Source organism: Heptranchias perlo, chromosome 26 (genome assembly GCF_035084215.1).
Source record: "Heptranchias perlo isolate sHepPer1 chromosome 26, sHepPer1.hap1, whole genome shotgun sequence".
Classification (NCBI taxonomy): Eukaryota; Metazoa; Chordata; class Chondrichthyes; order Hexanchiformes; family Hexanchidae; genus Heptranchias; species Heptranchias perlo.
In genome coordinates this window covers 33,742,941-33,768,779 of record NC_090350.1, presented here as the reverse complement: position 1 = coordinate 33,768,779, position 25,839 = coordinate 33,742,941, and the positions used below count along the sequence as shown (strand labels likewise).

General features: G+C 41.5%; 2 protein-coding genes and 4 non-coding genes across 7 annotated transcripts; 1 reads left to right on the top strand and 5 right to left on the bottom strand.

The window, feature by feature from the left end:
• Positions 1–4,618: 4,618 nt before the first annotated feature.
• On the bottom strand, positions 4,619–9,887 carry rpl13a (ribosomal protein L13a). Its single transcript, XM_068006743.1, has 8 exons — positions 9,813–9,887; positions 9,110–9,182; positions 8,825–8,890; positions 8,244–8,345; positions 7,102–7,187; positions 6,864–6,923; positions 5,273–5,395; positions 4,619–4,747 (listed from the first exon to the last, which is right to left on the bottom strand). Exons 1-8 carry the CDS (start codon positions 9,831–9,833, stop codon positions 4,661–4,663), a joined length of 618 nt encoding a protein of 205 aa, XP_067862844.1. The 5' UTR covers positions 9,834–9,887; the 3' UTR covers positions 4,619–4,660.
• Positions 6,989–7,063, bottom strand: LOC137343879 (small nucleolar RNA SNORD34). Its single transcript, XR_010967915.1, has one exon. It is a non-coding gene; the product is annotated as a small nucleolar RNA SNORD34 (small nucleolar RNA).
• LOC137343877 (small nucleolar RNA Z195/SNORD33/SNORD32 family) lies at positions 8,619–8,694 on the bottom strand. The gene has a single exon (XR_010967913.1). It is a non-coding gene; the product is annotated as a small nucleolar RNA Z195/SNORD33/SNORD32 family (small nucleolar RNA).
• Positions 8,982–9,054, bottom strand: LOC137343878 (small nucleolar RNA Z195/SNORD33/SNORD32 family). The gene has a single exon (XR_010967914.1). It is a non-coding gene; the product is annotated as a small nucleolar RNA Z195/SNORD33/SNORD32 family (small nucleolar RNA).
• Positions 9,888–10,039: 152 nt separating the features above from the next.
• On the top strand, positions 10,040–10,111 carry trnaw-cca (transfer RNA tryptophan (anticodon CCA)). Its single transcript has one exon. It is a non-coding gene; the product is annotated as a tRNA-Trp (tRNA).
• An 8,150-nt stretch (positions 10,112–18,261) lies between these two features.
• Positions 18,262–25,564, bottom strand: LOC137342670 (ATPase inhibitor, mitochondrial-like). 2 transcript variants are annotated; one of them, XM_068006741.1, is made up of 3 exons: positions 25,440–25,564; positions 23,425–23,537; positions 18,262–18,524 (listed from the first exon to the last, which is right to left on the bottom strand). In XM_068006741.1, exons 1-3 carry the CDS (start codon positions 25,509–25,511, stop codon positions 18,377–18,379), a joined length of 333 nt encoding a protein of 110 aa, XP_067862842.1. In that variant the 5' UTR covers positions 25,512–25,564; the 3' UTR covers positions 18,262–18,376. The 2 variants fall into 2 exon arrangements, with proteins under 2 accessions (XP_067862842.1, XP_067862843.1); XM_068006742.1 differs by lacking the exon at positions 25,440–25,564 and adding an exon at positions 25,310–25,376.
• Positions 25,565–25,839: the final 275 nt, after the last annotated feature.

Below are 25,839 nucleotides of genomic sequence, written 5' to 3'. Positions count from 1 at the left end.
ACATTTGGATTTTAAAAAAAGATGGAAAGCATAAAGCCTGAAACAGCCTTCACTTCCTGACCTTGATTTTAAATTATTATTGCTAATGAGTTAAAAAGATAGAAATTTGAACTGTAACAGTTGGTAGCTCCACAAGTGGTAGAAATATATGTATTTTTCCTCCTTTTGATAAGTTATGCTAATCAAGGTGAAGGAAAGAGCATTTTTCAATGTAACCACCATCAAACATTCCCAGATCAGGTGTAAGTTTGCAGGACAACGGTCACTCTACTCCAGTAATGCTCAATGCACCAGAGTGACAATCTGTTTCCGATACCAGGTATTCCTCTGGCCTTTCTGATCCAGGCTGTCAATTTCCAAATGTCGAGACGTGCACAATAAGAACGGGTGGGATACTGCCAAATTAATTATACTTGAGGGTTTTACAGCTGTTCTAGAGCAGTGCAATCACATCCATTTGAGCTACAACTGAACCCAGATCCTAATAATGAAAAACCAGCATTTCAACTCCCAGCATTAAACCCTTCAAAAATAAAAATAAAATTAGCGGTGTACCAAATAAAACATTTCCACTTTTAGCTCTGTCAGAGAACAGGTAATTAAAGATCTGCTGGAGGCTGTCAATAAGTGTCCCATTGGAATGGTTCTTCGTTGTTTGCTTCAGAAAAATTAAACTTAAATCAGAAGTCTGATTTTTAAAAAATGCTCAGTATCTTTGTGACTAATTTACATCTGTGAATTCACTTGTAACAGGCACCACTGAGTTATCCAGTGAGATTCATTTGCAGAATTAACAGTTTATTTCACAGAGGCATTAAATTACCAACCTATTCATTTATATATTTTTGAGTTGAACATTAAAGATATTCTTAAGCAAGACACAAAAACAGCTGAGCTCACATTAAGAAATTCCCTCGAGCTTCCAATCCCATCACTGAAAATGCAGAGATGAAGAACTCAAATAGGGAATGTGACACTTGCTTTATTATACATAACACACAATATATTATCAGGTCCATTGATTTTGTGATTGAATAAAGTTAAGTTTCATTTTTATTACAGTATAGTAGGTGTGTTCATGGTTTTTTTTAGGTTGAATTCCATGATTTCATATATGGAAAGTGTGAATCAGTGGCTTTAATATCTTCAGTTGAGTAGGTAGTTCAAAGTTGAAGCCCATGGAATTAAGGGGGCAGTGGCAACATAGATACGAAATTGGCCAAATAATAGAAAGCAGAGTAGTGAACGGAGGGAGGTATACAGTGGTGTTCCCCAGGAGTGGGTACTAGAACCATTGCTTTTTTTGATATATATTAGTGACTTGGACTTGGGTGTACAGTGCACAATTTCAAAATTTGCATACGACAAAACTTGGAAGGGTCATGGATAGCGAGGAGTGTGATAAGACTTCAAGAGGACATAGACAGGCTAGTGGAATGGGCGGACACATGGCAGATGAAATTCAATGCAGAAAAGTGTGAAGTGATACATTTTGTTAGGAAGAATGAGGAGAGGCGATATAAACTTAAGGGTACAATTCTAGAAGGGGTGCAGGAACAGAGAGATCTGGGGGTATACATGCACAAATCGTTGAAGGCGGCAGGGCAGGTTAAGAAAGCAGTTAAGAAAGCATGCAGGATCCTGGGCTTTATAAATAGAGTATAAAAGCAAGGTTATGAAGAACCTTCATGAAACACTGGTTCGGCCACAACTGGAATATTGTGTCCAGTTCTGGGCACCGCACCTTAGGAAAAATATGAAGGTCTTAGAGAGGGTGCAGAAGAGATTTACTAGAATGATTCCAGGGCTGAGGGACTTCTTGTATGCATAGACTGGAGAAGCTGGGGTTGTCCTCCTTAGAGCAGAGAAGGTTAAGATGAGTTTTGATAGAGGTATTCAAAATCATTAAGGGTCTGGACAGAGTAGAGAGAAACTATTCCCAACTGGCAAAGGGGTCAAGAACCAAAGGATATAGATTTAAGGTGATTGGCAAAAGAACCAAAGGCAACATGAGAAAAAACTTCTTTTTTTTTTTAAACACACAGCGAGTGGTTGTGATCTGGAATGCACTGCCTGAGGGTGGTGGAGGCAGATTCAATCATGGCTTTCAAAAGGGGATTGGATAAGTACTTGAAGGGAAAAAAAATTTGCAGGGCTACAGGGATAGGTCAGGTGAGTGGGACTAGCTGGATTGCTCTTGCAGAAAGCCAGCACGGACGGGGAACAGGCCAAACGGCCTCCTTCCGTACTGTAACCATTCTATAATTCTAGTTCTTTTTAATCTTTTTCTTAAGCTACATAACTGCACAGTGTGTACAGTTACTAGGGAAGATCTGTGATTATGGAGCATTGAGAGGGTGGTCCTGGGGTGTGGGGCAATGATAGGAACATGGCAGGTAAGGGAGTACCAAGAAACAGCTCCTGGGGAATTGGCAGTGACAAGTGTACAGAAAGACATGGGTACTTGATGTGACAAAACAGGAGCAAGGGAGAAAATGCATTTTTTTTCCCTATAGCACACATCTTTGGTTACCTGGCGAACTGGTAAGGACCTCCTAATAACCCCTCTATACAAGTCCAGGTTGCTTAAGCTCACCAGAAGCAGAATATGCACCTGCCCACTTATGTTCCCAGGGCATATACACCCAGGTCAACATTGACTGAATGTGGTTTCCACCAGTTCACTCAAAAGCCTTTCATGACCAGCAGGCAGTGAAAGAGATTTATTACATTGTAGATCTTAGCTGACAAATAAGGGTGTAACCAGGAAATGTTTTGTTTGGGTCAGTCAATTGTATTTTAATAGTGGCATCCTTTTAAAAAGCATACTTGAAGAATGAATGGTGATATTCAGCATAATCCCCAATCTAAAGTAGGGCTTCTCCATTAAAAAAAGCAGGAAAGGCCGCTAGCATTAAAACAGCATATCTGTCACTGTTGAAATAAATAGGAGGCCCCCCACTAGCTAAGGGAATCCCTTACATTTGTTCAGGTGGAGGGGCTGGATGTAACATTGCCAGACATAACTGGAAACCAACTTAAAGCTTAAAGCTGGCTCCTGGTTACCACTAGGAATATGACATTCCTCACGTGGAAACAAAATTTCCAATGCGAGCCAGAGAATCCCTCATCATTTCTTGCAAGGGAGTGGCTAGGCCACCAAGGACGGACTGGTGGGAGCTGGGGGAGGCTAAGTAGTCTATAATTTCTAAACTTTGGTTGTCAAAGTGAAGTCCAGGTAGTGTAGTTCCAAACTCCCAAGATGCATCTTACACAAGATGGTACTCCATAACCCAGTTGAAGAATCTCTTTCTATCAGTCATATACCTTGGAGATACAACTCAAGAGGCAAGTATAGATAGGTACAGTTTAAGCATGACAAAAAATGCTTGACTGGAATGCAAGGACAACACTTGCAGAAGGTGCAAGTACCAGGAAGACATCACACCTCATGCATCCATTGGGCAAAACAATGTGATTGGCTCAAATATCGACAAAAAATTGCTACATTCACTAGCCGAGAAAAGCTATAAATTATATACTGCACAAAATCAACTAAATTGTTTGTTTCCCAAAGCTACTATTCATAAATTGCATAATTCTGAATGAAGTTAGCCAATGTATGTTAGAAATACTTTCAAGCAGCTTCCTCTGAACAGTTCTTCCCCTCTATTTGGGGACTGGACTGGAAGTTAGAGATCCTGTTGCCAAATTTTGTGAGCTGCACTGTAGGAGTTGCAGATTTCAGTGTTTTTGTGGAACTACAGCATGAACACAACAGCAGCATAGATGTTTAGTTTTCACCCCATGAAAGCACCATGGGATTATACATACACACATCCTCAAAGTGCATCATAACTCATCATGACCAAAGTTTGGAAACTATCAAGATCTACGAACAGTGGGAAAAATAAAGATGTTTATTGAGTTTCTTTGATGCCGAGCTCAAACACTGCTTTTCAGTCCTCTTTGCAAAAGATGGGTGAATTGCACATTATCCCTGTGACTGATGACACTGAACCAGAGATATCCAGTGCAAAATCCAAAATTTGGAACAAAGATATTTTAAAATGGAAGTTGTAAGATATTCATGAAGGACTTGCATGTTTCAATCTCATTACCTACAAAATGCAGTGTCTAATCACAGAGGTCACCTTGTTTTGCCAGCCAAGTGTCTTGAATTGTACAACTATGTGTAAAAGTCAGCATAGTTTGAGAAGTCCAAATAATTTGTTAGTCTTTTAAATAAAAATTAAATTTGTTCTCCAGATGTGGGCAATGCTAGCAAGATCACATTGATCATGTATCTCCAGCTGGCACAAGATGGATGGCTTTTGTTGAACCACTGCAGTTCCTGTGGTGACCAGTAGGGAATTCCATTAAGCACACACTGTAGGTAAGCATCCCACTTATCCAAGTCTAGAAATCCTACCTACAGGTTGTTCCAGGGAACATTACATACACCCTGGTCATTTTTCTTGAAAGTGTTAGGATATTAACTTAAGATTAATAAGTACAGGTAGTTTAGTAAATGGAGAATTCCTTATTGCTTAATAGCAACAGAAAACAAGCTTTAACTGAGAAGATCCTCAAAAGAATCAAAGGCATGTAACTCAAATTTTTCTACAGCTTTTATTGTCAATGCCTCAGAGGGAATATATTAAACAAGAACACCATATTGTTTTAGCACTGCAGTGTACTTAGCAATTTTGCTTTCAACATTCTTCTCAGCAACTTTCTTCAGTTTCTGTGAACAGAATGTATAAGAAATCATTGATGAAACAGGAATATGTATAAAATAAGCACTATTTTAACTTCCTCTTTATTCGAAATACAGGTACACAATTAGCAATACAAAGAAAACGGCAATGATGACAATTTAAAATCCACTTTTTGGCAGGACAAAAGTTTAAAACAGTTTCCCCCTTTCCGTGGATCTCCATGTGAACACAGTATGAACAGTATAGGCCCAAACCGGTACCTACCACCCTAGAGCAAGTTAGGGACCCATAGACTACATTGTGCACTAGACAACTTACCAAAAACCAGCACAGAATTCCCAATCTCAGCTCAGGCAGGGAGGAGAGATCATGCGACCTGGTTGGATGGGAGAGGAGTTGTGGGAAGTTGGCATTGCTCACATATGTTATGGCCACGACAACAGCAGATGGTGGGAGCAGTCTTTCGGAGAACCGTGCTGGCACCAGACTCCTCTTTATATTGGATAAAATTGCAGTAATCTGAAGGAAGCAACAATGTAATCATTACTTACCAAAACTTTCTTCTTTTTCTCATAGTGAAGCTTGGCTTTTTCTTTACGCTTCTCTTCAAGAGTGGCTGTAACTGCCTGGTATTTCCAGCCAACTTCATGAGCAAGGCGACCAAGAAGAGCAAACTGCAAGGAAATAATTAGTTTAGAGTCAAGATTCAGCTTTTGGACAGCACATCAATATATTTTCCAGTTCTCAACTGCTTTCCCGACGGCTCAGCAAATAAACGAACATTACAGGCCTAGAAGGCTCTAAGTTTGATACCTAACCTCCTTCAGACCAGTGATGAGACCAATTGTAGTGCCCTATCACAATTAGGACGGAAAAACAGGTGGTTGCTATACATCAGCCTACAGTAGGGCCAGGCCGGATTGTAATGCCATACAATTGAATAACTTAATACCCACTCAAGGCTCACAAGTGAATGGCTAGCCCTTGTACCAGAGACCACACTGTGCCTGTGGATGCATACTCCAATATATAAGTAATGCAAATTATATTATCTTTCAAAAAGCATTTTATTCCATTAATAGGAATAACAAACTTAAACTGTTTGGAACTCATTACATAAACTAGCTTCACTGTCGTAAGTAACTCATGATGAAAACCAGATTTAGTATCATTAGTCCAACAAATCTCTCCAACACTCCCATGTTGCAATTTCAGCTCACAGTAAATGATTTCAAACCAGTACAAAATATGCTTTTTCAACAAATAAGATCATAAATGTGGACGATATATTGTGCAAGATGGAGATGGCCCACCACCAACTACACAAGATAATTAGGGATGAGCAATGCCAGCCTTGCCAGTGATGCCCACATCAAGAATGAATAGAATAAAAAATCCACTGAGGGTAAAACATGAAAAGCCCATTGCAGCCACAGTAGATAAAGCCTAATGTCAGGCCCCTCATAAAAAGCAGATTCCTAGTTTAACTACAGAGTACATTCTAGTGTTACAGAAAATCAGAGGTTCTATTAAATAGCTGTCTTTACAGCAGTGAACAAGTACACAGTAGAACCTGTTTCCTATGTGCTATCTGCTTATGTGGTTCAACATGGATGGTCAAACATGCAATGGCTTGTGCTTAGCAGCAAATAATATTGCCAAATACCTGAACACCCAGCAAAACTACTCACTTCCCCTTTAAAAGGGGGAAATGTGGCATCTGTGTCCTCTACCTCAGTTTTTCTGCCCCCCTAGAAGCAATGATTTCTTGGGCTCAATCCCCGACAGAGGTTGCCCTCTAGCATCCAAGTGGCTATTATTCATCAGCAACTTGACAAGCGTGTTGGCAGCTTACTAAACCACCAGAGATGTCACACACATTTCCAGCAAGGGTCACTGGTTAGCATCGACTCTAGCTGACTTTTCCATTCCCTAACCCAGAGCCACTGAGACTAACTGTAGCATCTCTACTGCTGAGCACTAAGGTCAACTAACTCAGGACAGATTAGGGATCAAACTTAGAACCATGATGGTCTGTCCGACTCAGCCTCACACTGAAAAAACCCTTAGAACCTGTGGATGCAAATTTTTTTTTAAAAAGAAAAACTGGTCCTCCACACCAATTGCAATGCTCAGTATTACCTTACGAGTTGGTTTCAAACGCACAATCTTCAGGGCTGCTGGTACAACCATACGTTTCCTCTGCAAATGCAAATTGCATGGATTAAGACAGAGCAAGAGAACAAAAATGATTTGAAAAGAACTGTTTCTATCTCAGTGATAAGTTTGTTCTCATTTAAAAGATCAAACAATGTAGGTATAACAATTCATCAGTGACAGAACATGGACATGAATGATTCAGAAACTGTATATTGGGCACCTTATCATATGGAGGAGGGATCCCATCAAAGACCTTTAGTCTGTCCAAGGCAGCTTGACCTCGCTTTGTCTTGTGCGGCAACATACCTTAAAGCAACCACCATACAATAAAATGTTATTTTATTTTCCACATACAACATCTTGATACAATAGCAATCTGTTCTACCAGGATCCATGTGAAAAACCATATCTCTAGAAATGTTATCTATGCTCCAATGTAGGCAAAATTTGATCTATAATTGGGTTTGAACACTGTTCAGAGTACAGTCTATACACAATACTGATGTGTAAAATGAAAACTGTGTCTATAATTAAAATTAGTCCTGTTAGAACAGCAAGTCTTCAATAGTGCCATTTTCTGAAAAATCCAGACTAGGATACATCAATTACTCTATGTAGAGTACCATTCCACAATATTGCATGCAAGTGGCTCATGCCCTCGGAGGTTTACGGCCATGCTAGAAAGCACCAACTTAGTCCTCCAGAAGATGGGAGACAACCAACAGGAGCTCATGGGATCATATCACCTGTCTCCGTCTCTGCCCATCTGCTGTTGAACACCTCATCCATGCCTTTGTTACCTCTAGATACAACTTTTCCAAAGCTCTCCTGAGCTCATCCAAAACTTTGCTGCCTGTATCTGAACTTGCACCAAGTTCTGTTCACCCATTACCCATGTGCTCGCTGACTTACATTGGCTTCTGATTCAGCAATGCCTCGATTTTAAAATTCTCATACTTGTTTTCAAATCACTCCATGGCCTCGCCCCTCCCCATCTCTAATCTCCTCCAACTCTGGCCTCTTGCACAGCCCCAATTTTTGTCACTCTACCATCTGGGAAGCCTCTCCTCCTTGAAGACTCTTAATACCTACCTTTGACCAAGATTTATCACCTGTCCTATTATCTGCTTACATGACTCGGTGTCAAATTCTGTTCGATAACACTGCAGTAAAGCGCCTTGGAACGTATTACTACATTAAGAGGTGCTATATAAATCAGAGTTATTGTTGATATATTATTTAGTGTCCTCGTAAACAGTGTAACAACTGCCTCAATCCTAGCCTCACTTAGAATACAACTCATTTTCCACATAGGAATATATTGATATCTATGTAGCTATCAAATTAAAAGAAAAATAATACCTCTTACAGTCCTCCAGAAGATCCGGCTTGGTGCTCTGAAGTGATATGGGCCACGAGAAGGGTTAGTATTCATCCTCTTGCGTAAAAAAGCAAGATATTTAACTATATAAAAAGAAAGGTAACTGAATATCCACACAGAATAAATCCAACACCATGTGACCATGTTACACAAAAATCTAATGCGCGATAGTTTTAATGTAATTTCCTGGGATAAACAATTACATTTTATAAATGTATAAGTATAAAAGTGCTGGTGTATCTAATTTAGTACATCTCCATGAACATTCATAGTCTTGTAACCTTTTGATTCAAGTGGATGTCTACATCAAATAGACAAGCATAGCAATTTTAATGAAAACAAGTTTAACTTGATCACGTGTCTCAGATGGTAGTGCATGTGAGGTAGTCTCATTGTTGAGAAACTCGATCACAGTAATTCATCACAGACAGAGTCTTAAAAAAAATTCAGTTAAAACTACAAGCAATGCAAACTACTATTCTGACAAGTAAGCTTTTGTCAAATTAGATTCACAGTAAGTAGCTTTTATATATAAAACAGTCCTTGTGAAAAAGACACTTACGTTTGTTTCGGTAAAAGTTGCCAGAGATATTGATCCCTTCACACCTCACCACTACCACTTTATGGCCTTTAATAAAAAGAGAGCCTGGTAAGTAATTTACATTATTATTAAACATTAAGACGGGCGATGTTATGATCAAACTGGATCATGATATGATTGTGTCTCAGATGGTAGTGCATGAAAGTATTCTCATTAAAATCTTCAAAATTAAATCATTCATCATCGACATCATAAATGAAATTCCTTACAAAACGATTACGGTATTAAAAGTAGAGTAAAGAGTACCTAGTAAGATCTGTTTAGCTACAATGGCTGCCAGACGGCCAAGGAGATGGCCTCGGCCATCAAGGAGCAGGACCTGCAAGGAGTACAAGGAGAACATTAGATATATGTGCCTAGGAAGCTGCTGTAATAAAAACCGTCTCCAAAGCAATACCCATCGTGTACTACAAGCTGCTCCACACATCATCTATTCAACCATTATTAAAGCAAAAGAGGGCCGCCAGCTACCGTCCACCAGCTACCGTCCACCACATGCAAGTTATAGTTAATGTATGTGTCATTCAAAGTAAGGCAGCCCGCTGCCAGCACCTCCAGACACACGAGGCCCAAGCCTCAGTCTCAGTGCGACCACATCTGAACACGGGCCGCCGGCAGAGGAAGGGGGATTGCTCGAGGGAAGTGACCCGACACTAAAACCTGAACGTCCACTCGAATGAAGTTTCAGCTGGTTAGGGTTAAACCCTCGCTGGGGTCTCCTTCTATTTCGCACTCAGGCTTCAATCAGCAGCCACTGACCAGGCCCCGGCATGGCGGGTACCGGCAACCCACACCCAATAAAGCCTAGTTTAAAATCAGCCGCCGCCGCCGCCGCCGCCGCCTCCACCACCACCACTCATTAAAGGGATCTGAGGACCGGGAAGATGGAAGCGCCGGCCAGCTGTGGGTTGTCCCGACCCTGGCCTGTTAACGCGGAGCAGACCAGCACCTTATTGAAGCCGTCCGCCATGGCGACGAAAAGGAAGAGGAACGGGGTTTCCCTGCCTAAAAACGAGGGATCCGAGACTCCGCGAAGCGCTGGGGCCACGTCACGCTCCTCTCCTCCCCACGCGAGGTCACCGAATAGAAGATTGACAGCTCGTCCCTGGGCGGCTGCATTACACAATTCCGCACCGCAGCTGATTCATAGGAAAGATTCGGAACGTCTTCGGCAAGGACCTCGTGGCGCAACGGTAGCGCGTCTGACTCCAGATCAGAAGGCTGCGTGTTCAAATCACGTCGGGGTCACATTTTTTTGACGGATCAAATTTTTTTAATCAATATTTAGTGTTAACATCCCTATTTAATTTTCCAGTTTGCATTTTGCAATCTACAGGACATAAGAATCTACCTGCTTTTTTAATGGTACCAATCAGCATATTCACCTGGGGTGGGGGGTTGTTTAATAAGTCTCTACCTTGTAACAAGGATCTTAATGTGGAATCATAGACTTGTTACAGCACAGAAACAGGATTTTCGTTTTTTTGTGTCTGTTAAGTCTCTTTGCTAAAGAAATCCCAAATTAATCCCATTGCTCCTCTCTCCCTCTAGCCTCAAATATTCGTCCACATTTCCATTGAAAAATGCAATGGTCTCTGCCTGAACCACTCCCCGTGGAAAAGCACACCCTGCTCAAACAGCCCCCTGCATAAAGCAGTTTCTCCTTGCCTCTCTCCTTAACTCTATGTTGGTGTTTTACTCTGCACGCTCCTGCTCATTCCCTATACTCTTTAATATTACTCTTTTTCAAACAACTATCTAATTTTTTTCACCCTATTGTAGTTACCACGTGTGTTGCAACAGAGATTCTTCCTGCTTGCTGTAAATTCAAATTGATGCAGCCTGAAACAGAACTTCCTGACTGTAACTGTAATTTTGACCAGATTTATAAAAAATTCAGTTTGCACAATATAATCAGACATTGGGCCTCCTCTGTTCCCCCCCCCCCCACCCCAAGAAAAAAAGTTAAAAGGGGTTTTTTCTGTTTCATGGGCTAATGGGGTGTGAACATTTATTTTACACTTTTCACATCATTAACTATTCTTTACAGTTGACAAATTGATATATAATGAACATATCATGGCAACATCCAAAGCCGACTCAAGAGGTTTGGGAATCTGGTAGAACAGTGTTATCCAAAATAAATTGCTGACTAGCCATAGGTGTGGCTCCAACTGCACCGTTTTAGCCACGTGCACTAATTTTAGTGGGAAACACCTTACAAACCTTCACACAATACAGGTAAATGTACTTCACGTGTATATTTACTTAACAAGCATTTACCACCATTCAGTAAGGACGTAAGCCACTCACAATGATCAAAAAATACTCATACACTCTGCTTTTGTCGCCATTTTACCAAGAAATGTACAAAAAGGTTAAAGTACATATTCATATGCATATGCTGTACAAATATGAGTATTGAGATCATATGCCCTTCAACTGTGTCTATTCATTTTTTTTATTTACTAATCAGAAATACGATTAGCTACGTCTGGATTCCCAATTAGCCACAGATGTCTAGTTGCTAACGTATTGGACAGCACTGTGCTAGAAAAGCTGCTCAATGTGCCCGTTCCTCCTCCACTCAGTACAGTCGTCAAGGAACAAAAGAATGGCCTGTATTCAAGGGGTCTGGAGCATGCATCCATCTGGAAATAAATGTAATGGGGCTGGAGCACTCACGTACACCATTCAGGTTCACTTCTAGAGGGATAGAATTGAAAAGCAGAGAAGTTATGTTAAACTTGTATAGAACCTTGGTTAGACTACATTTGGAGAACTGTGAACAGTTCTGGTCTCCATATTACAAAAAGGATATAGAGGCACGAGAGAAGGTGCAAAAAAGATTTACTAGGATGATACTAGAACTGAGAGGTTGTACCTATCAGAAAAGATTGAACAGGCTGGGGCTCTTTTCCCTAGAAAAAAGACTGAGGGGTGACCTGATGGAGGTCTTTAAGATTATGAAAGGGTTTGATAGGGTAGATGTAGAGAAGACGTTTCCACTTATGGGGGAGACCAGAACTATGGGCCATAAATATACGATAGTCACTAATCAATCCAATAGGGAATTCAGGAGAAACTTCTTTACCAGAGAGTTGTTAGAATATGGAAGCTGCTACCCCAAGGAGTAGTTGATGTGACCAACATAAATGCATTTAAGGGGAAGCTAGATAAACACATGAGGGAGAAAGGAATAGAAGGATATGTTGATGGAGTTAGATGAAGAAGGGTGGGAGGAGGCTCATGTGGAGCATAAACACAGATATGGGCCCGTTGGACTGAATGGCCTGTTGCTATGCTGTACATTTTATGTAATTCTATGTATTTCCAATACTTTTTTCTCAATATGAACTGTTTCCCATGTCCTTTCACTTAGCTTTGTTAATACCGTTAATGTTAATTACATGTAAATTGTTAAATATGATAGCTCCCTGTAGGTCTGTATCTGCTGTGCTGGGCCATAAACAATATTCATGGTTGTGTGGTTGCAGTGCATTGCAACACTGATACATCTCACAGCGTATGCATGTAGCATGTGCTATTCAAACAAGATAGATAAATTGGTGGCAGAGGGGAAAAAAGCAACAGCTTTTGTCTAATTTTGGAGTTAAGAGAAAAAGCAGCTGATAATGGTGATGAAGCTGTACGTAATGACAATTGGCCAGATGTATGGACTGCTGACATGTGGAAATTGAAGAGAGATACCCATCTTTGGTTAAATGGGTGTAATCCCAATTACATAATATGCATTGCATAAATGCTTGTGGTTGCCCATCCTTATTAACCTTGGTGTTGTTCCTTGACCAAAACAAATGAAAGTTACATAACACACTGTCATTAAATTAAATCACAGATGAGGCAGATAATTTGCATAAAGTCAGGAAAATGTCAGTGCTTTGTCAGCAGGTAGTCTAATAGAAATAAATCTTTAAAGTCTTCAGGTGGTTTGTCCAATTTCACTAATAGCTGACATTTCGTACATTATACCATTGCCATGTGGTTTCACATACTCAAATTCTGAGGCTATCTAGGGATGGTTCACAAATGTCCCCCTCCTTGGCTGCCAATCAAAGATACATGGCTCTGTTACTCCTTGTTCACCCTGTGCTTCGGGTGTGTGGTGGTTGGGCCTTCCATGACTCACTTCAGAACGTTTTTATTATTTAGATTACAAGAAGAATTACTTCTTCATGAATCTATTGATAAGCACAAATATTTCATCTGGTTAGCACAATGATCATACGGTACTTTCATTTGGCTGTTGGATTTTATTGTTCCCTCCCTGTTTAGTTCCCTCTCTTCGGGTACTGAATCCCTCGCTTTCAAAACCATTATCAAAACCCCCATCCTCAAAAAAACAACCCTCAACCCCTCTGTCCTTGTAAAGGACTGTCCCATCTCTTTCTTCTCCAAAGTCCTTGAAAGTGTTACCAGCTCCTAAATCTGTGCCCATCTTTCATGCAACGCCATGTTTGAATCTGTCCAATCAGGATTCCCCCCACCCCCGCCACAGCACTGAAACAGCCCTAATCGAAGTCACAAATGACATCCTGTGACTGTGACCATGGCACATTTTCCCTCCTTCTCCTCCTCAACCTCCCTGCAGCCTTAAACAAAGTTGACCATACCATCCTCCTTCAACGCCTCTACTCCACTGTCCAGCTCAGTGGGACTGCTCTCGTTTGGTGTCACTCTTCCTTATGTGCTCAAAACCTGGAGTCAACCCACAACCTTATGAATAATTAGCCACCTCAGTGATAAGCAGAAATGATTCAATATTGCAACTGGAGTAAATTCATTCAGGTTGACATATACTTGTTGCAGAAGCCACAACTAAATATGGGAGAGCAAAAACAATTAAACTAAAAAGTTAGTTTTGAAAAGAAATAATAATTCAAAATGGCAAAAGTTGGTCTAAAATATCAAAAATGCACCGATGGTAAAAGCTTATCTCACAATTTGAGTCAGTTACGATTGTACTTCACACTATTGCTCCAAAACAGATTCATAAAGCACACAAATACATAAAGATATTAACTGAGTGAGTTCAATATTCACTTAGCTTTGTTAATACCGTTAATGTTAATTACATGTAAATTGTTAAATATGATAGCTCCCTGTAGGTCTGTATCTGCTGTGCTGGGCCATAAACAATATTCATGGTTGTGTGGTTGCAGTGCATTGCAACACTGACACATCTCACAGCGTATGCATGTAGCATGTACTATTCAAACAAGATAGATAAATTGGTGGCAGAGGGGAAAAAAGCAACAGCTTTTGTCTAATTTTGGAGTTAAGAGAAAAAGCAGCTGATAATGGCGATGAAGCTGTACGTAATGACAATTGGCCAGATGTATGGACTGCTGACATTTATGGTAGATCTATAACAAATTAGTGAAAGAGTATGTTTTCTATTTTGAAGAATTGGGATCATGATTTATAACATATTTAACCTGCTTACAAAGAGGAAAGTCCAAATGCATTTTGTATTTTCAAAAAAAGCTATTTTTGAATTACATTACAATAACCACAACAGGCGGAGGGAAAAAAATCCAAGCAAAAAATACAACAGAATAGTAGTATTGCAAAAATAATAAACTTAAATACATGTTTAAAATAGTCAAACATGTGAATCAATCAATAGTACTGTTGAGAAGTAAAATAAACTAAAATAAGAAGTATTGAGCTGAGTTTTTTGATCTAGGACTAAGATGAGGGAAACTGTAGGAAGCATATCCAAGCACAATATTGACAAGGATGGCTGGGAGGGCATGGCAAGTCATGGAATTTACAATAGGAAAGATCTCAGCCATAACTTTCAGAGCTCCAAAGGAATAATCTAACAAGATATACAAGTATTTCGTGAAACTGAGGGGGAATGGGTGATAAAAATCAGAGGAAGTTAGGCAATCTATATAGGGAGGTAAAGGGACAAGTGCGGCCATTGTAGTGCTTAGGACGGTGTGGTGCTCCCCTACACTGCAGTAAAATGAGGGGAAAAAGTAGAGCCCCCACCCCAGAACCAGCCAGTACCATATATTTTAGATTTTGTTATAAAAAACATTTTTGATAAAGATAATCGTTACTAATTATAACAGGAAACTAGTCAAACATTCAACAAGAAAACAGGTATTTTTTGAAAATTCTTTAAAAGGATAGATCATACAACACTCATTTACATATTGATGTAGTTGTATATTTCCTTAACTGTATTTATAGGAGGGCACACTGATACAGTTGTGCACCTTATTACAATAACTCTACACAATTCAACAGCCATAATCACACATGGACCATCTAGCCTTTTTTGCATTACGTGGTAGGTTTCCATTTTCGATCTGGCATAAGCTTTGCCACCCTTCTGTGGAGATGTTCAACACTGGTTTTGGAGGGGGAGGGGGGTGGTGGGGGGTTGAAAGGACAGGTTGTGTGGGCCTTTGGCACTTTCCTAGCTCCAGGCAAACATCATAGATTGATCATAGATTGTAGCCCAGTGGTGCATAATCCACACTTGTGATGGGTTGGGTGGAAAACACAGCTTTATCAATAGCAGGGGGATGCATCTTATTGCTAGCAGTAGAAGTCTGGTCAGCGATCCACTCAGCAGTGCTGCACACTTAGCCGTTATGTCTTTTAGCAGCAACTCAGCACGAAGTCATAACCGATTTGACAGATCTGAACTCATTCATTTAGAGACAGTACATACCATTTGATAAACAAATTCCCAGCTTTGTGACAGTTCCTAATAATGAAGCAGATAGCTGGTCAATCATCCCTCAAGTACTGCAGATATACTTGGCTTAAGTATCAAATTAGAGTCTACCACAAAGGATTGACTGGGTCTCATTTCGCAGTTACTTTCCCCCTCATCTGCAAAAAGACACTCATTGCTTAAGCATAAGTTTGAATCCTTGCTCAGACAGCAAATAACAAACTTTTCACAAGTGACATTGCCACCGCCCTCCCAATACTGCAGATACACACCATATCCCATTGAACGAGACTTGACTGTTCCAATGCTCTCCTGGCTGGCCTCCCATCTTTTACCTGCCATAAACTTGAGTTCATCCAAAACTCTGCTACCCATATCCTAACTCGCACCAAGTCCCGTTCACCCTTCACCCCTATGCTCACTGACCGACATCAATTCCGTCCTGGAATGCCTTGATTTTAAAATTCTCACCCTTGTTTTCAGATCCCTCCGTAGCTTCATCCCTCCCTATCTCTAACTTCCTCCAGCCCTACAACCCTCTAATTCTTGCCTCTTGCACATCCCTGATTTTAATTGTTCCATTGGGGGCTATGCCTTCAGCAGCCTCAGCCTCAAGCGCTGGAATTCCCTCCCTAAACCCCCTCTCCTCCTCTAAAACGTTCCTTAAAACCTACCTCTTTGACCAAGCTTTTGCTCACTTATCCTACTATCTCATGTGGCTTGGTGTCAAATTTTGTTTGATAACACTCCGGTGAAGCACCTTAGGATGTTTTATTAAGTTAAAGGTGCCATATAAATGCAAATTGGCATTGAACCATGATTCCACAAATTGGATGTATAGGGCTTCAGAAACAGCTGCTTGCCTCTCCAACTCAATTGTGGTCGGCACAAAATCTGGGCTACAGGAACATATTCTTATACTTAGCCTCCAGCAACTGTTGTCCAAAGATTGAGTTTCTTCCCAACCTATATGACAAACATCTGCCTTCAGGATAATGGAAGGTGCTCTCAACATCCAAGTCTGATATCAGACTATTTAACTGTGAAGGCTTTCAATATGCTCCTCATACTTCCCAGCAAGGCGAGATCATAAGCAAGAATTGTGTCTAATTTCAACCCCCCCAGCCCCTGTAAAATCAATAGCCTCGGGCCCAAGGCCAATTACAGCATCCCTACTGATGCCACATACTGGGGGTTGAACCTGGAGCTTTCCTGGTTTGTATAGCTCAGTAGTATGTTAGGTGGGTTTATAACCATGATCACCAGGGAAGCACTGCTGGATCACTTAATACATCAAGATCTTCTTGAAAACCAATCAGATGGCATATTCTACTAGAATGGGTCTCAAAGCTAAAATACCTGCTTGGACTAATTAGTTTGTTTCTAACTGCAGTTTAGTTGATGACCATAACATAAGTATCTCCTTTGGCTTACATATAAGGCAGTTAACCCAGCCAGACATACTGCCTTTTAGATCTGGCATAGTAACAATAGTTTTGTACAAAGACAAGTAATATTGTAAAGCATACAGACTAAAGCTCTAAATCATTCTGCATTAGTTAAGAAACTAGTCATACTTCAAAAACAAGAGCCATACCTGAGCAACAGTAGTTGCTCCGAATCTTAACATGAATGTTGAGAAAAATAATTGAATGTAGTTTTAAGTAAAATCCTGCCAAGTCACAGGTCATTAAAAAAATTAGCATTCTAATGATCATAATCTCAATTTTGTGTGTACATAACCTGAATAGATAATACTTAGCTTGTAGAGATTAAGGCTCTATCAGTCCGAGCCCACATGCAGCAAGACCTGGACAACATCCAGGCTTGGGCTCCTAAGTGGCAAGTAACATTCACGCCAGACAAATGCCAGGCAATGACCATCTCCAACAAGAGTCTAACCATCTCCCCTTGACATTCAATGGCATTACCATCGCCGAATCCCCCACCATCAACATCCTGGGGGTCACCATTGATCAGCCATATAAATACTGTAGCTACAAGAGCAGGTCAGAGGCTGGGTATTCTGCGGCGAGTGACTCACCTCCTGACTCCCCAAAGCCTTCTACAAGGCACAAGTCAGGAGTGTGAAATACTCTCCACTTGCCTGGATGAGTGCAGCTCCAACAACACTCAAGAAGCTCGACACCATCCAGGACAAAGCAGCCCGCTTGATTGGCACCCCATCCACCACCCTAAACATTCACTCCCTTCACCACCGGCGCACAGTGGCTGCAGTGTGTACCTTCCACAGGATACACTGCAGCAACTCACCAAGGCTTCTTCGACAGCACATCCCAAACCCGCGACCTCTACCACATAGAAGGACAAGGGCAGCAGACACATGGGAACGCCACCACCTGCACATTCCCCTCCAAGTCACACACCATCCCGACTTGGAAATATACCGCTGTTCCTTCATCGCCACTGAATCAAAATCCTGGAACTCCCTTATCAGCACTGAGCGAGAACCTTCACCACATGGACTGCAGCGGTTCAAGGTGGTGGCTCACCACCACCTTCTCAAGGGCTATAAATGCCAGCCTCGCCAGCGACGCCCACATCCCATGAATGAATAAAAAAAGTTGGTTATACACAAAGTTAAGATAAACCCCAATATAGGCATGCACCTGTAGTATCTTGCATGATTTGTCTACAAACCAGTAAATAAGTCAAAATATTAAGATAGTGTATTTTTAATTGATAATGCAATGTACATCCAAGCACATGATTACATATAGATTTATTAACTCCATGATTTATATATGTAGAGCCACATAGCAACATTAGAAACCCTAGTCATCATCGTTTTGCTTCAGCTTCTTGATCTGGTGTTTGTGGCGTTTAACCTCATCCTGTAAACGCTGTATTTCATCTTCATGGTGTTGAATCTCCTCTTTATGATACTTCTTCAGATTTTCAATCTGTTTCCTTTCCTTTTCCCTGCAACAAAATAGAATTGTATTGAATTGAATTGCCTGGTAGGCGTTATGTAAACTCTGGGATTTAAGATTAATGTCTCCTCTATCTGCTGGTTTTAAGACTCCTCCATGGAAAGTTTGGGCACTCAATCCAGCTCCAAATGGGCATGGGGACACAGAATAGTGCCCCTAATCTGGCACTGTATTGGCAATCTCACTGTTGGGAATAGATTACAGAGAACTTTGTGTTCCATGCTATAATTGACCTTCGGTGTACACGCTGACAATGTGTTTTGTTACAAAGCATGCAGCTTGCTTTTGCGGAGTTTGCTACAAACAGTTTAAACATCTCAGCGCGGAACAGTAACTGTCTAGTTTCCATAAAGTACGTCACGTTATCAGGACACTAACAAGGTCTTCTTTATTGGAATGAGTGCGAGCTTTAATTATTATTTCTAAAATCTTTCATTAAGAATGGTTGAAAATACAAAACATACATACCCTTCTGCTTTCAATGATATATCATGATCTAGTTTAAGTTTTTAGGCTCTGTGGAACTTTTAAATATTAGTAAGAATACTGTTATTTCTACCAAGAGCCAGCAGGAATGCACGCTGCACTTCGGGTACTTGCATGCCAAATGCAGAAACGAAAAGGACTGGTAAGGCTGAGGCATTCACCGATAACTGTTTAGCCACCCACCCCCTTGAGTTATAAACACAAGTGGACAATCTAGTATATTCTAGAACTATGAATGTGTAGCTTCAGGGACTTTGGAAGGGATATTGCTCAGGACTCACATTCAAATAATTTATGCAAAACAAGTCTTGCATGTGGGGATGTGCCTTCGGTATTACATCACACGTTGCCCATTCACCTTAGGTATAATAAATGCAGTTGAGTCCATTACTAATTTGCTCATTAGACTACAAGAGTACACATTTCAGGGTGGTGTGGCTGTTGACTTGAAACTGCGTGATCTTGTAGTTTACATCAGAACTTCAGGTGAATTACTTAGCAATCTGTCAGCGATTGTAGGTTAACCTACACAGTACATCACAACCTTGTTGCACATCATTCATATTGCATTACTCAAGTGTAATTAAGAAAAAAGCACTTGATTAGGAAAAAGTTAGAGCAAGATAAAGTGACCTTGCCCAGATTAAATGGAAAGGAAAATTGGCAAATAGGTCAATAGAAATATTTCAACATGAGGTGAAAGGATACAAATCAGATATATTCCAGTAATAGAAGAGGTTACATGGATGAATAGGGAGACTAAATAAAATTTGAAAATTAAGTTTAAAATATAATAGGAGCAGAAGTAGGCCATGCAGCCCCTTGTGCCTGCTCCGTCATTCAATAAGATCATGGCTGATCTTTGGCCTCAACTCCACTTTCCTGCCCGATCCCCATATCCCCCAAGAGTCGCTCTCTCGCACTCAATGACTCAGCATCCACAGCCCTCTGGGGTAGAGCAGTCCAAAGATTCACAACCCTTAGTGAAGAAATTCCTCATATCAGTCGTAAATGGTCGACCCCTTATCCTGCGACTATGCCCTCTAGTTCTAGACTCACCAGCCAGCGGAAACCACCTCTATCGACCCCGTCAAGCCCCCTCAGAATCTTATATGTTTCAATGAGATCACCTCTCATTCTTCTAAACTCCAGTGTATAGGCCCATTCAACTTAATCTCCTCATAGGAGAACTCTCATCCCAGGAAATAATCTACTGAACCTGCGTTGCACCGCCTCAAAGGCAAGTATATCCTTCCTTAGATAAGGAGACCAAAACTGTAAACTGTACTCCAGGTGTGGTCTCACCAAAGCCCTGTACAATAGTAAGACTTTCTTACTCTTGTAATCCAACCCCCTTGCAATAAAGGCCAACATGCCATTTGCCTTCCTAATTGCTTGCTGTACCTGCATGCTAACTTTGTGTTTCTTGTACGAGGACACCCAGATCTCTCTCAACACCAACATTTAATCGTTTCTCACCATATAAAAAAAATTCAACTTTTCTATTCTTCCTACCAAATGAATAACCTCACATTTCCCCACATTATACTCCATCTACCACCTTCTTGCCCACTCATTTAACCTTGGTCTATATCCCTTTGCAGACTGTGTCCTCTTCACAGCTTACCTTTGTATTGTAGGCAAACTTGGATACATTACACTTGGTCCCTTCATCTAAGTCATTAATATAGATTGTAAGTAGCTGAGGCCCCAGCACTGATCCTTGCAGCACCTCACCAGCTACAGCCTGCCAAACTGAAAATGACCCATTTATCCCTACACTCTGTTTTCTGTTCGTTAACAAATCCTCTATCCATGTTAATTACCCCCAACCCCATGAGCCCATGTCTTGTGTAACAACCTTTTATGTGGCACTTTATCGAATGCCTTATGGAAATCCAAATATACTACATCCACTGGTTCCCTTTTATCTACCCTGCTAGTTACATCCTCAAAGAACTCTAATAAATTTGTTAAACAGGATTTCCCTTTCATAAAACCATGTTGACTCTGCCTAATCATATAATGGTTTTCTAAGTGCCATGTTACCAGCATTTTCCTGACAGCTGATGTCAGGCTAACGGGCCTGTAGTTCCCCGTTTTCTCTCTTCCCTCCTTCCTTGAATGGTGTTACATCTGCTACCTTCCAATCCACTGGGACCACTGCAGAATCTAGGGAATTTTGGAAGATAGCAACCAATGCATCCACTATCTCTGCAGCCACCCCTTTTTAGAACTTACTACATTCAGCACTTACAGGGCAGATAACAAAAATGAGATCCAGGACAAAAATATGGGAAAGTTAAAACAAATTAAAATGCTGAAGAGGAAGTTGAGAAAATGAGCAAAAAAAAGATTAATAAGGCAGCTTATAAATTACATTAGTCATAAAAAGAAAACCAAGGCAGGGGTAGATTCATAAGATGCAGACAAGCTGGTCAGAGAGAGCAAGGGAATGGCAAATACGAAATAAGTCCTTGGTTTCCACTTTCAGAGGGAGTGGGGAGGAGTATTGGGACTGGGACGTGGATGCTTAACAACTAATGGACATAAGTGGTTAGTTAGTTAAACCTTAAATGGACAAATCACTCGGATCAGTTTTTTTTTAAATCTGAGGAAAACCAGGGAAGGACTAACAAAGGTTCAGACTAGAAACTGCCAAAATTCCATGGAAAGTAAAACTGTGCTAGAGGATAGCAAATACAACACCCCTTTTCAAAAAGGGAGGCAAGAATAAACCAGAGAATTATAGGTTAGACAGCCCTACTTCAATTACTAAAGTCTACAATATGGAACTAATTATTAAGCAGTTGGGGAAACAAGTCTATCAGAGGCTGTCAGCGTAGATTTCTAAAAGGGAGGTCATGCTTGACGATCCATGTAAATGTTTTAGAAGAAACAAGATAGAAAAAGAAACAGTGAACGTGGATTACATGGATTTTCAACAAACATTTGATGAGGTGCCACACAGAAGACTTGCAGCAAAGATGTGGCATATGGAATAAAAGGGTATATAACTTTCTTGCTCCAAGTGGCCAGAGGGCAAAAAGCAATGGTTAAAGGTTAGGGAAATTTCTCAGACTGGAAAGATGTAGCAAGTGGTGTTCCACAAGGGTCTGTCCTGGATGTGGACATATTCTATAAAATCTAGTTGTGAATTGAGGGATCTTCAATTTGCTGATGTCACAAATTGGGGGCTGCAGCAAATTATAATTAGGATTGTGAATAACTACAGGAGGCTGTAGATAAGCAGCAGATGGAGTGCAAAGCATGACATTTTGAAAGAAAATACATTGTGAATGATAAGATTTTAAAATTTTTGCAGAGGCCTTGGCAAGAAGATACACAGGTCATGAAAAATAGCAGTGTCAGTAATTATGACAATAAAGAGGCAAATGAAAAGCAACGGCATAGTGTTGAAGTTATACAAGATCTTCGTTAGGTTGCAGTTGTTGGCACCCCATTGTAGGAAGGATATAAAAGCAATGGAAAAGTTGCAACGTAGATCCAGTGAAATGATACCCAGGATGAGGGGTTATAGTTATGGAGGCACTTCAGAAGTTGGGCCTTTACTAGTTGACACAGTTAAGGGGTGGCCTACTAGGGGCTTTGCAGGGTTACGATAAAGTAAATGTGATATCCATTGGTGCCCAAGACAACAATAATTGCAAACATTTAAAAAGGTTAGAATTTTTATTTTGAGGGTTGTTGAAATGTGGAATTCTATGCCACAAACTGTTGACAGAGTCCATAAATTCTTTAAGGGGAATTAGATAGTTGCTTGAAAAATAATGTTAGATATAAGGAGAGAGCAAGGAAAGTGGCTCAAATGGAGAAAAACAGCACCATAGATTTGATGAGCCAAAATATCCTGTTTCTGTGCTGTAACTTTCCATGATATGTGGCTTTAATTCCTGTCTGCATAAAATATTTGGAAGGTACACTACACAAACAGATGGCAATAGCTGCAGCAAGGAAATTATTTGCTGTATGAAAGCACACCATTCATCTGCTTTTATCTTATCTTCATGTCATTGAAGGTCTGCATTAGTCTTGTGCCAAAGCATCAGTATAATAAATGCAAGTACAAAAAGAATGCAATTACAATGCAAACATTCACTTTGATCCATCAATTTGGAATTTTAATACATACCCAAACAGTTAATCACTCTTGCTGATGAACACCAGAAAAATTTTAGACCATTTATAGAGACCTGAATTAACTGTTGCAAAGGTTCTCAATTCCAAAGAATCTGCTCCTCTCAATTCAGAGTTCCTCAATTCAAAGGACGATTAGATTTTTAATCAGTAAATTCCCACTTAGCCTGAATTAATGTAAATAACCAAGCAATCAAAATCATCAGGCGGGCATACTGTAGTCCACAACCTAAAAATCCACTTACTTGAAGTACTTCTCCTCCAGTGCTGCTTCTCTTACACCAAGTGAACCTCCAGCTTCTCTAATGGATCCTCCACCACCACCTCCTTTTCCAGCTCCCTTGCCCAGTTCTCCCAGCTGAAACAAAAACAGTATTGTAGTCTTTAGTGCTAGAAGTGCATGCACAGCATTATCCAAGTTACTTTGGAAAAACTTACATTTCCTTTTGAACAACATTATGTGCAAATTGAACAGTACTACATCTCACCAACATTGTGACTGCATCCAAAGCAAACCCTTGGACAGTCAAATTGCTCAGGAGTTTGAACAAACACCATCTTATGAGGAAGTTAGAGTTGCTCCAAGACAGCCCCGGTAAGCCTCTACACCATTAGCTCAAATGAGCCAGGTCACTCCCTGCACCATTGCCTGCATCAACTGGGAACCAAACAGGACCAATTTGAAATAAGGAATTGCAGCCCCTCATTTCATTTTCCACTACAGATCAGCAAACCTAAAAACCACAAGCCACGTAACAAAAAAAACTGTCCACACAGGCTCGTTTTCAAACTACCTTTCTTGCCAAATCGATAAAGGTATAATCAATTTGAAGAAATATTTTTCCTTTATTAGCTGAGGCATTGAATATAAGAGCAGGGAGGTTATGCTAGAACTGTAAAAAACACTAGTTAGACCACAGCTTGAGTGCTGCGTACAGTTCTGGTTACATTACAGGAAGGATGTAATTGCACTAGAGAGGGTACAGAGGAGATTTATGAGAATGTTGCCAGGACTGGAGAATTTTAGCTATGGGGAAAGATTGGGATAGGCTGGGGTTGTTTTCTTTGGTACAAAGGAAGCTGAGGGGAAGTTCAATGGAGGTGTACAAAATTATGAGCGGCCTGGATAGAGTGGATAGGAAAGACCTACTTCCCCTTAGCAGAGGGGTCAATAACCAAGGGCATAGGTTTAAAGACATTGGTGGAAGGACTAGAGGGGAGCTGAGGATTTTTTTTTCACCCAGAGGGTGGTGGGGATCTGGAACTCACTGCCTGAAAGGGTGGTGGAGGCAGAAACCCTCAACTCATTTAAAAAGTACCTGGATACGCACCTGAAGTGCCATAACCTACAAGGCTACAGACCAAGTGCTGGAAAGTGGGATTAGGCTGGGTGGCTCATTTTTGGCCAGCACAGACAATATGGGCCAAATGGCCTCTTTCTGTGCCGTAAATTTTCAATGGTTCTATGAACAGACAGACTGAATTTGCTCCCCTTCCCCAATCACTTTTCACTCAACGACCCAAGTGATCAAGTCCACCTCACCCTAAACAAAGTTCAAATATATTTGTAAAAACCAGTTATTGGAAAACGAAATAAATACAACGCAATATCACAACTGATACCTATACTTACGGCTGAGACAAAAGGGTGTAAAGAAGGAATTCCCGAGAGCAAAACTTTCAGCCCCCCCCCCCAAGCCCCCTACCCAGTTATGGAATTCCCTTCATTTCCGCCCACCTTTGCGACCTCACTTCGTTGACCAAGCGCTTGGTGTGTCGAGCCCCATTGCACATCTAACCTGCAGCCACCATCTCCATGAAACCAGCCTTACTCCACAGCCGACCACAAAGCGCTGACCTTGGGCTCAAGGCTCGGCAGGGCGCAGGCCCAACCGAGGCACCACACAACGCAGCCCAGGGCCCGCACAACCTAGCGTTGCCCAGGGCCGGCAAGAGATAACCCAACCCAGGGCCCGCACAGATCTACCAGCACAGCCCATCCTAGCAACAGCTTCTGGGGAAAATGCACCGAGTTAAGTGTAGCTGAAGCCCGGGTCCTTGAGCCCAGGGCGGAATGCCGACAGCCCCCGGCCCGGGTCTCCCGGCCCCCTCACTCACTCACTCACTCACCAGGCCCGACATCGTCCGCAGGCTTCTGGCTGCGTCACTCGGAAAACAACCAGGTATCACTCCGCCCGGGTTACCGGGCACAGCCACAGCCGCGGCCCACTACCCCCTCCCCGAGGCTTCAGGCCATTACCTGGCTGCTGTCGCCATAAGCCCGCAGGTGCTGGGCGACAATTAAGTTACTTCTAAGCAGCAGGCGCGCCATCGCGTCTGTCCTTCCTGTGTCCGAATGGCGGGTCGACCAGCCCCTCCCCGGAATTACGGCAGCTCACGCCTGTCAATCAAGGCAAAGTCCCGCCTTCAATCGGCCCTTTTTCCATTCCCCCTTTGGGAGGCACTGGCTTGCCCCAGTGTCACCAACCCAACATGAAGGGAATTACAAAAGACAAAAGACCTCGCCGCACGGATGTCCTCGTGGCGTGCCGGGGACGCGGCCATCGCCATCCGGGCGTTGAAATCAGCGCTCGGCCCTGACTCCACTCGGGGTGTGGAGGCGGCTCACGCGTGCGGAGCCATCCCGTCCGACCTGACCC

Bases quoted from the DNA above. Each gene is read 5' to 3' on its own strand.
- LOC137342670 (XM_068006741.1), bottom strand. From the start codon at position 25,511: ATGGCGCGCCTGCTGCTTAGAAGTAACTTAATTGTCGCCCAGCACCTG. The intron at 23,538-25,439 runs GTAATGGCCTGA...TTTTTGTTTCAG, and splicing joins CTTATGGCGACAGCAGCCAG to CTGGGAGAACTGGGCAAGGG. The intron at 18,525-23,424 runs GTAAGTGGATTT...ATTTTGTTGCAG, and splicing joins CTGGAGGAGAAGTACTTCAA to GGAAAAGGAAAGGAAACAGA.
- rpl13a (XM_068006743.1), bottom strand. From the start codon at position 9,833: ATGGCGGACGGCTTCAATAAG. The intron at 8,346-8,824 runs GTAAGTGTCTTT...CTTTTTATATAG, and splicing joins CAACTTTTACCGAAACAAAC to TTAAATATCTTGCTTTTTTA. The intron at 6,924-7,101 runs GTGCCCAATATA...TTGCATTTGCAG, and splicing joins TCCCTCCTCCATATGATAAG to AGGAAACGTATGGTTGTACC.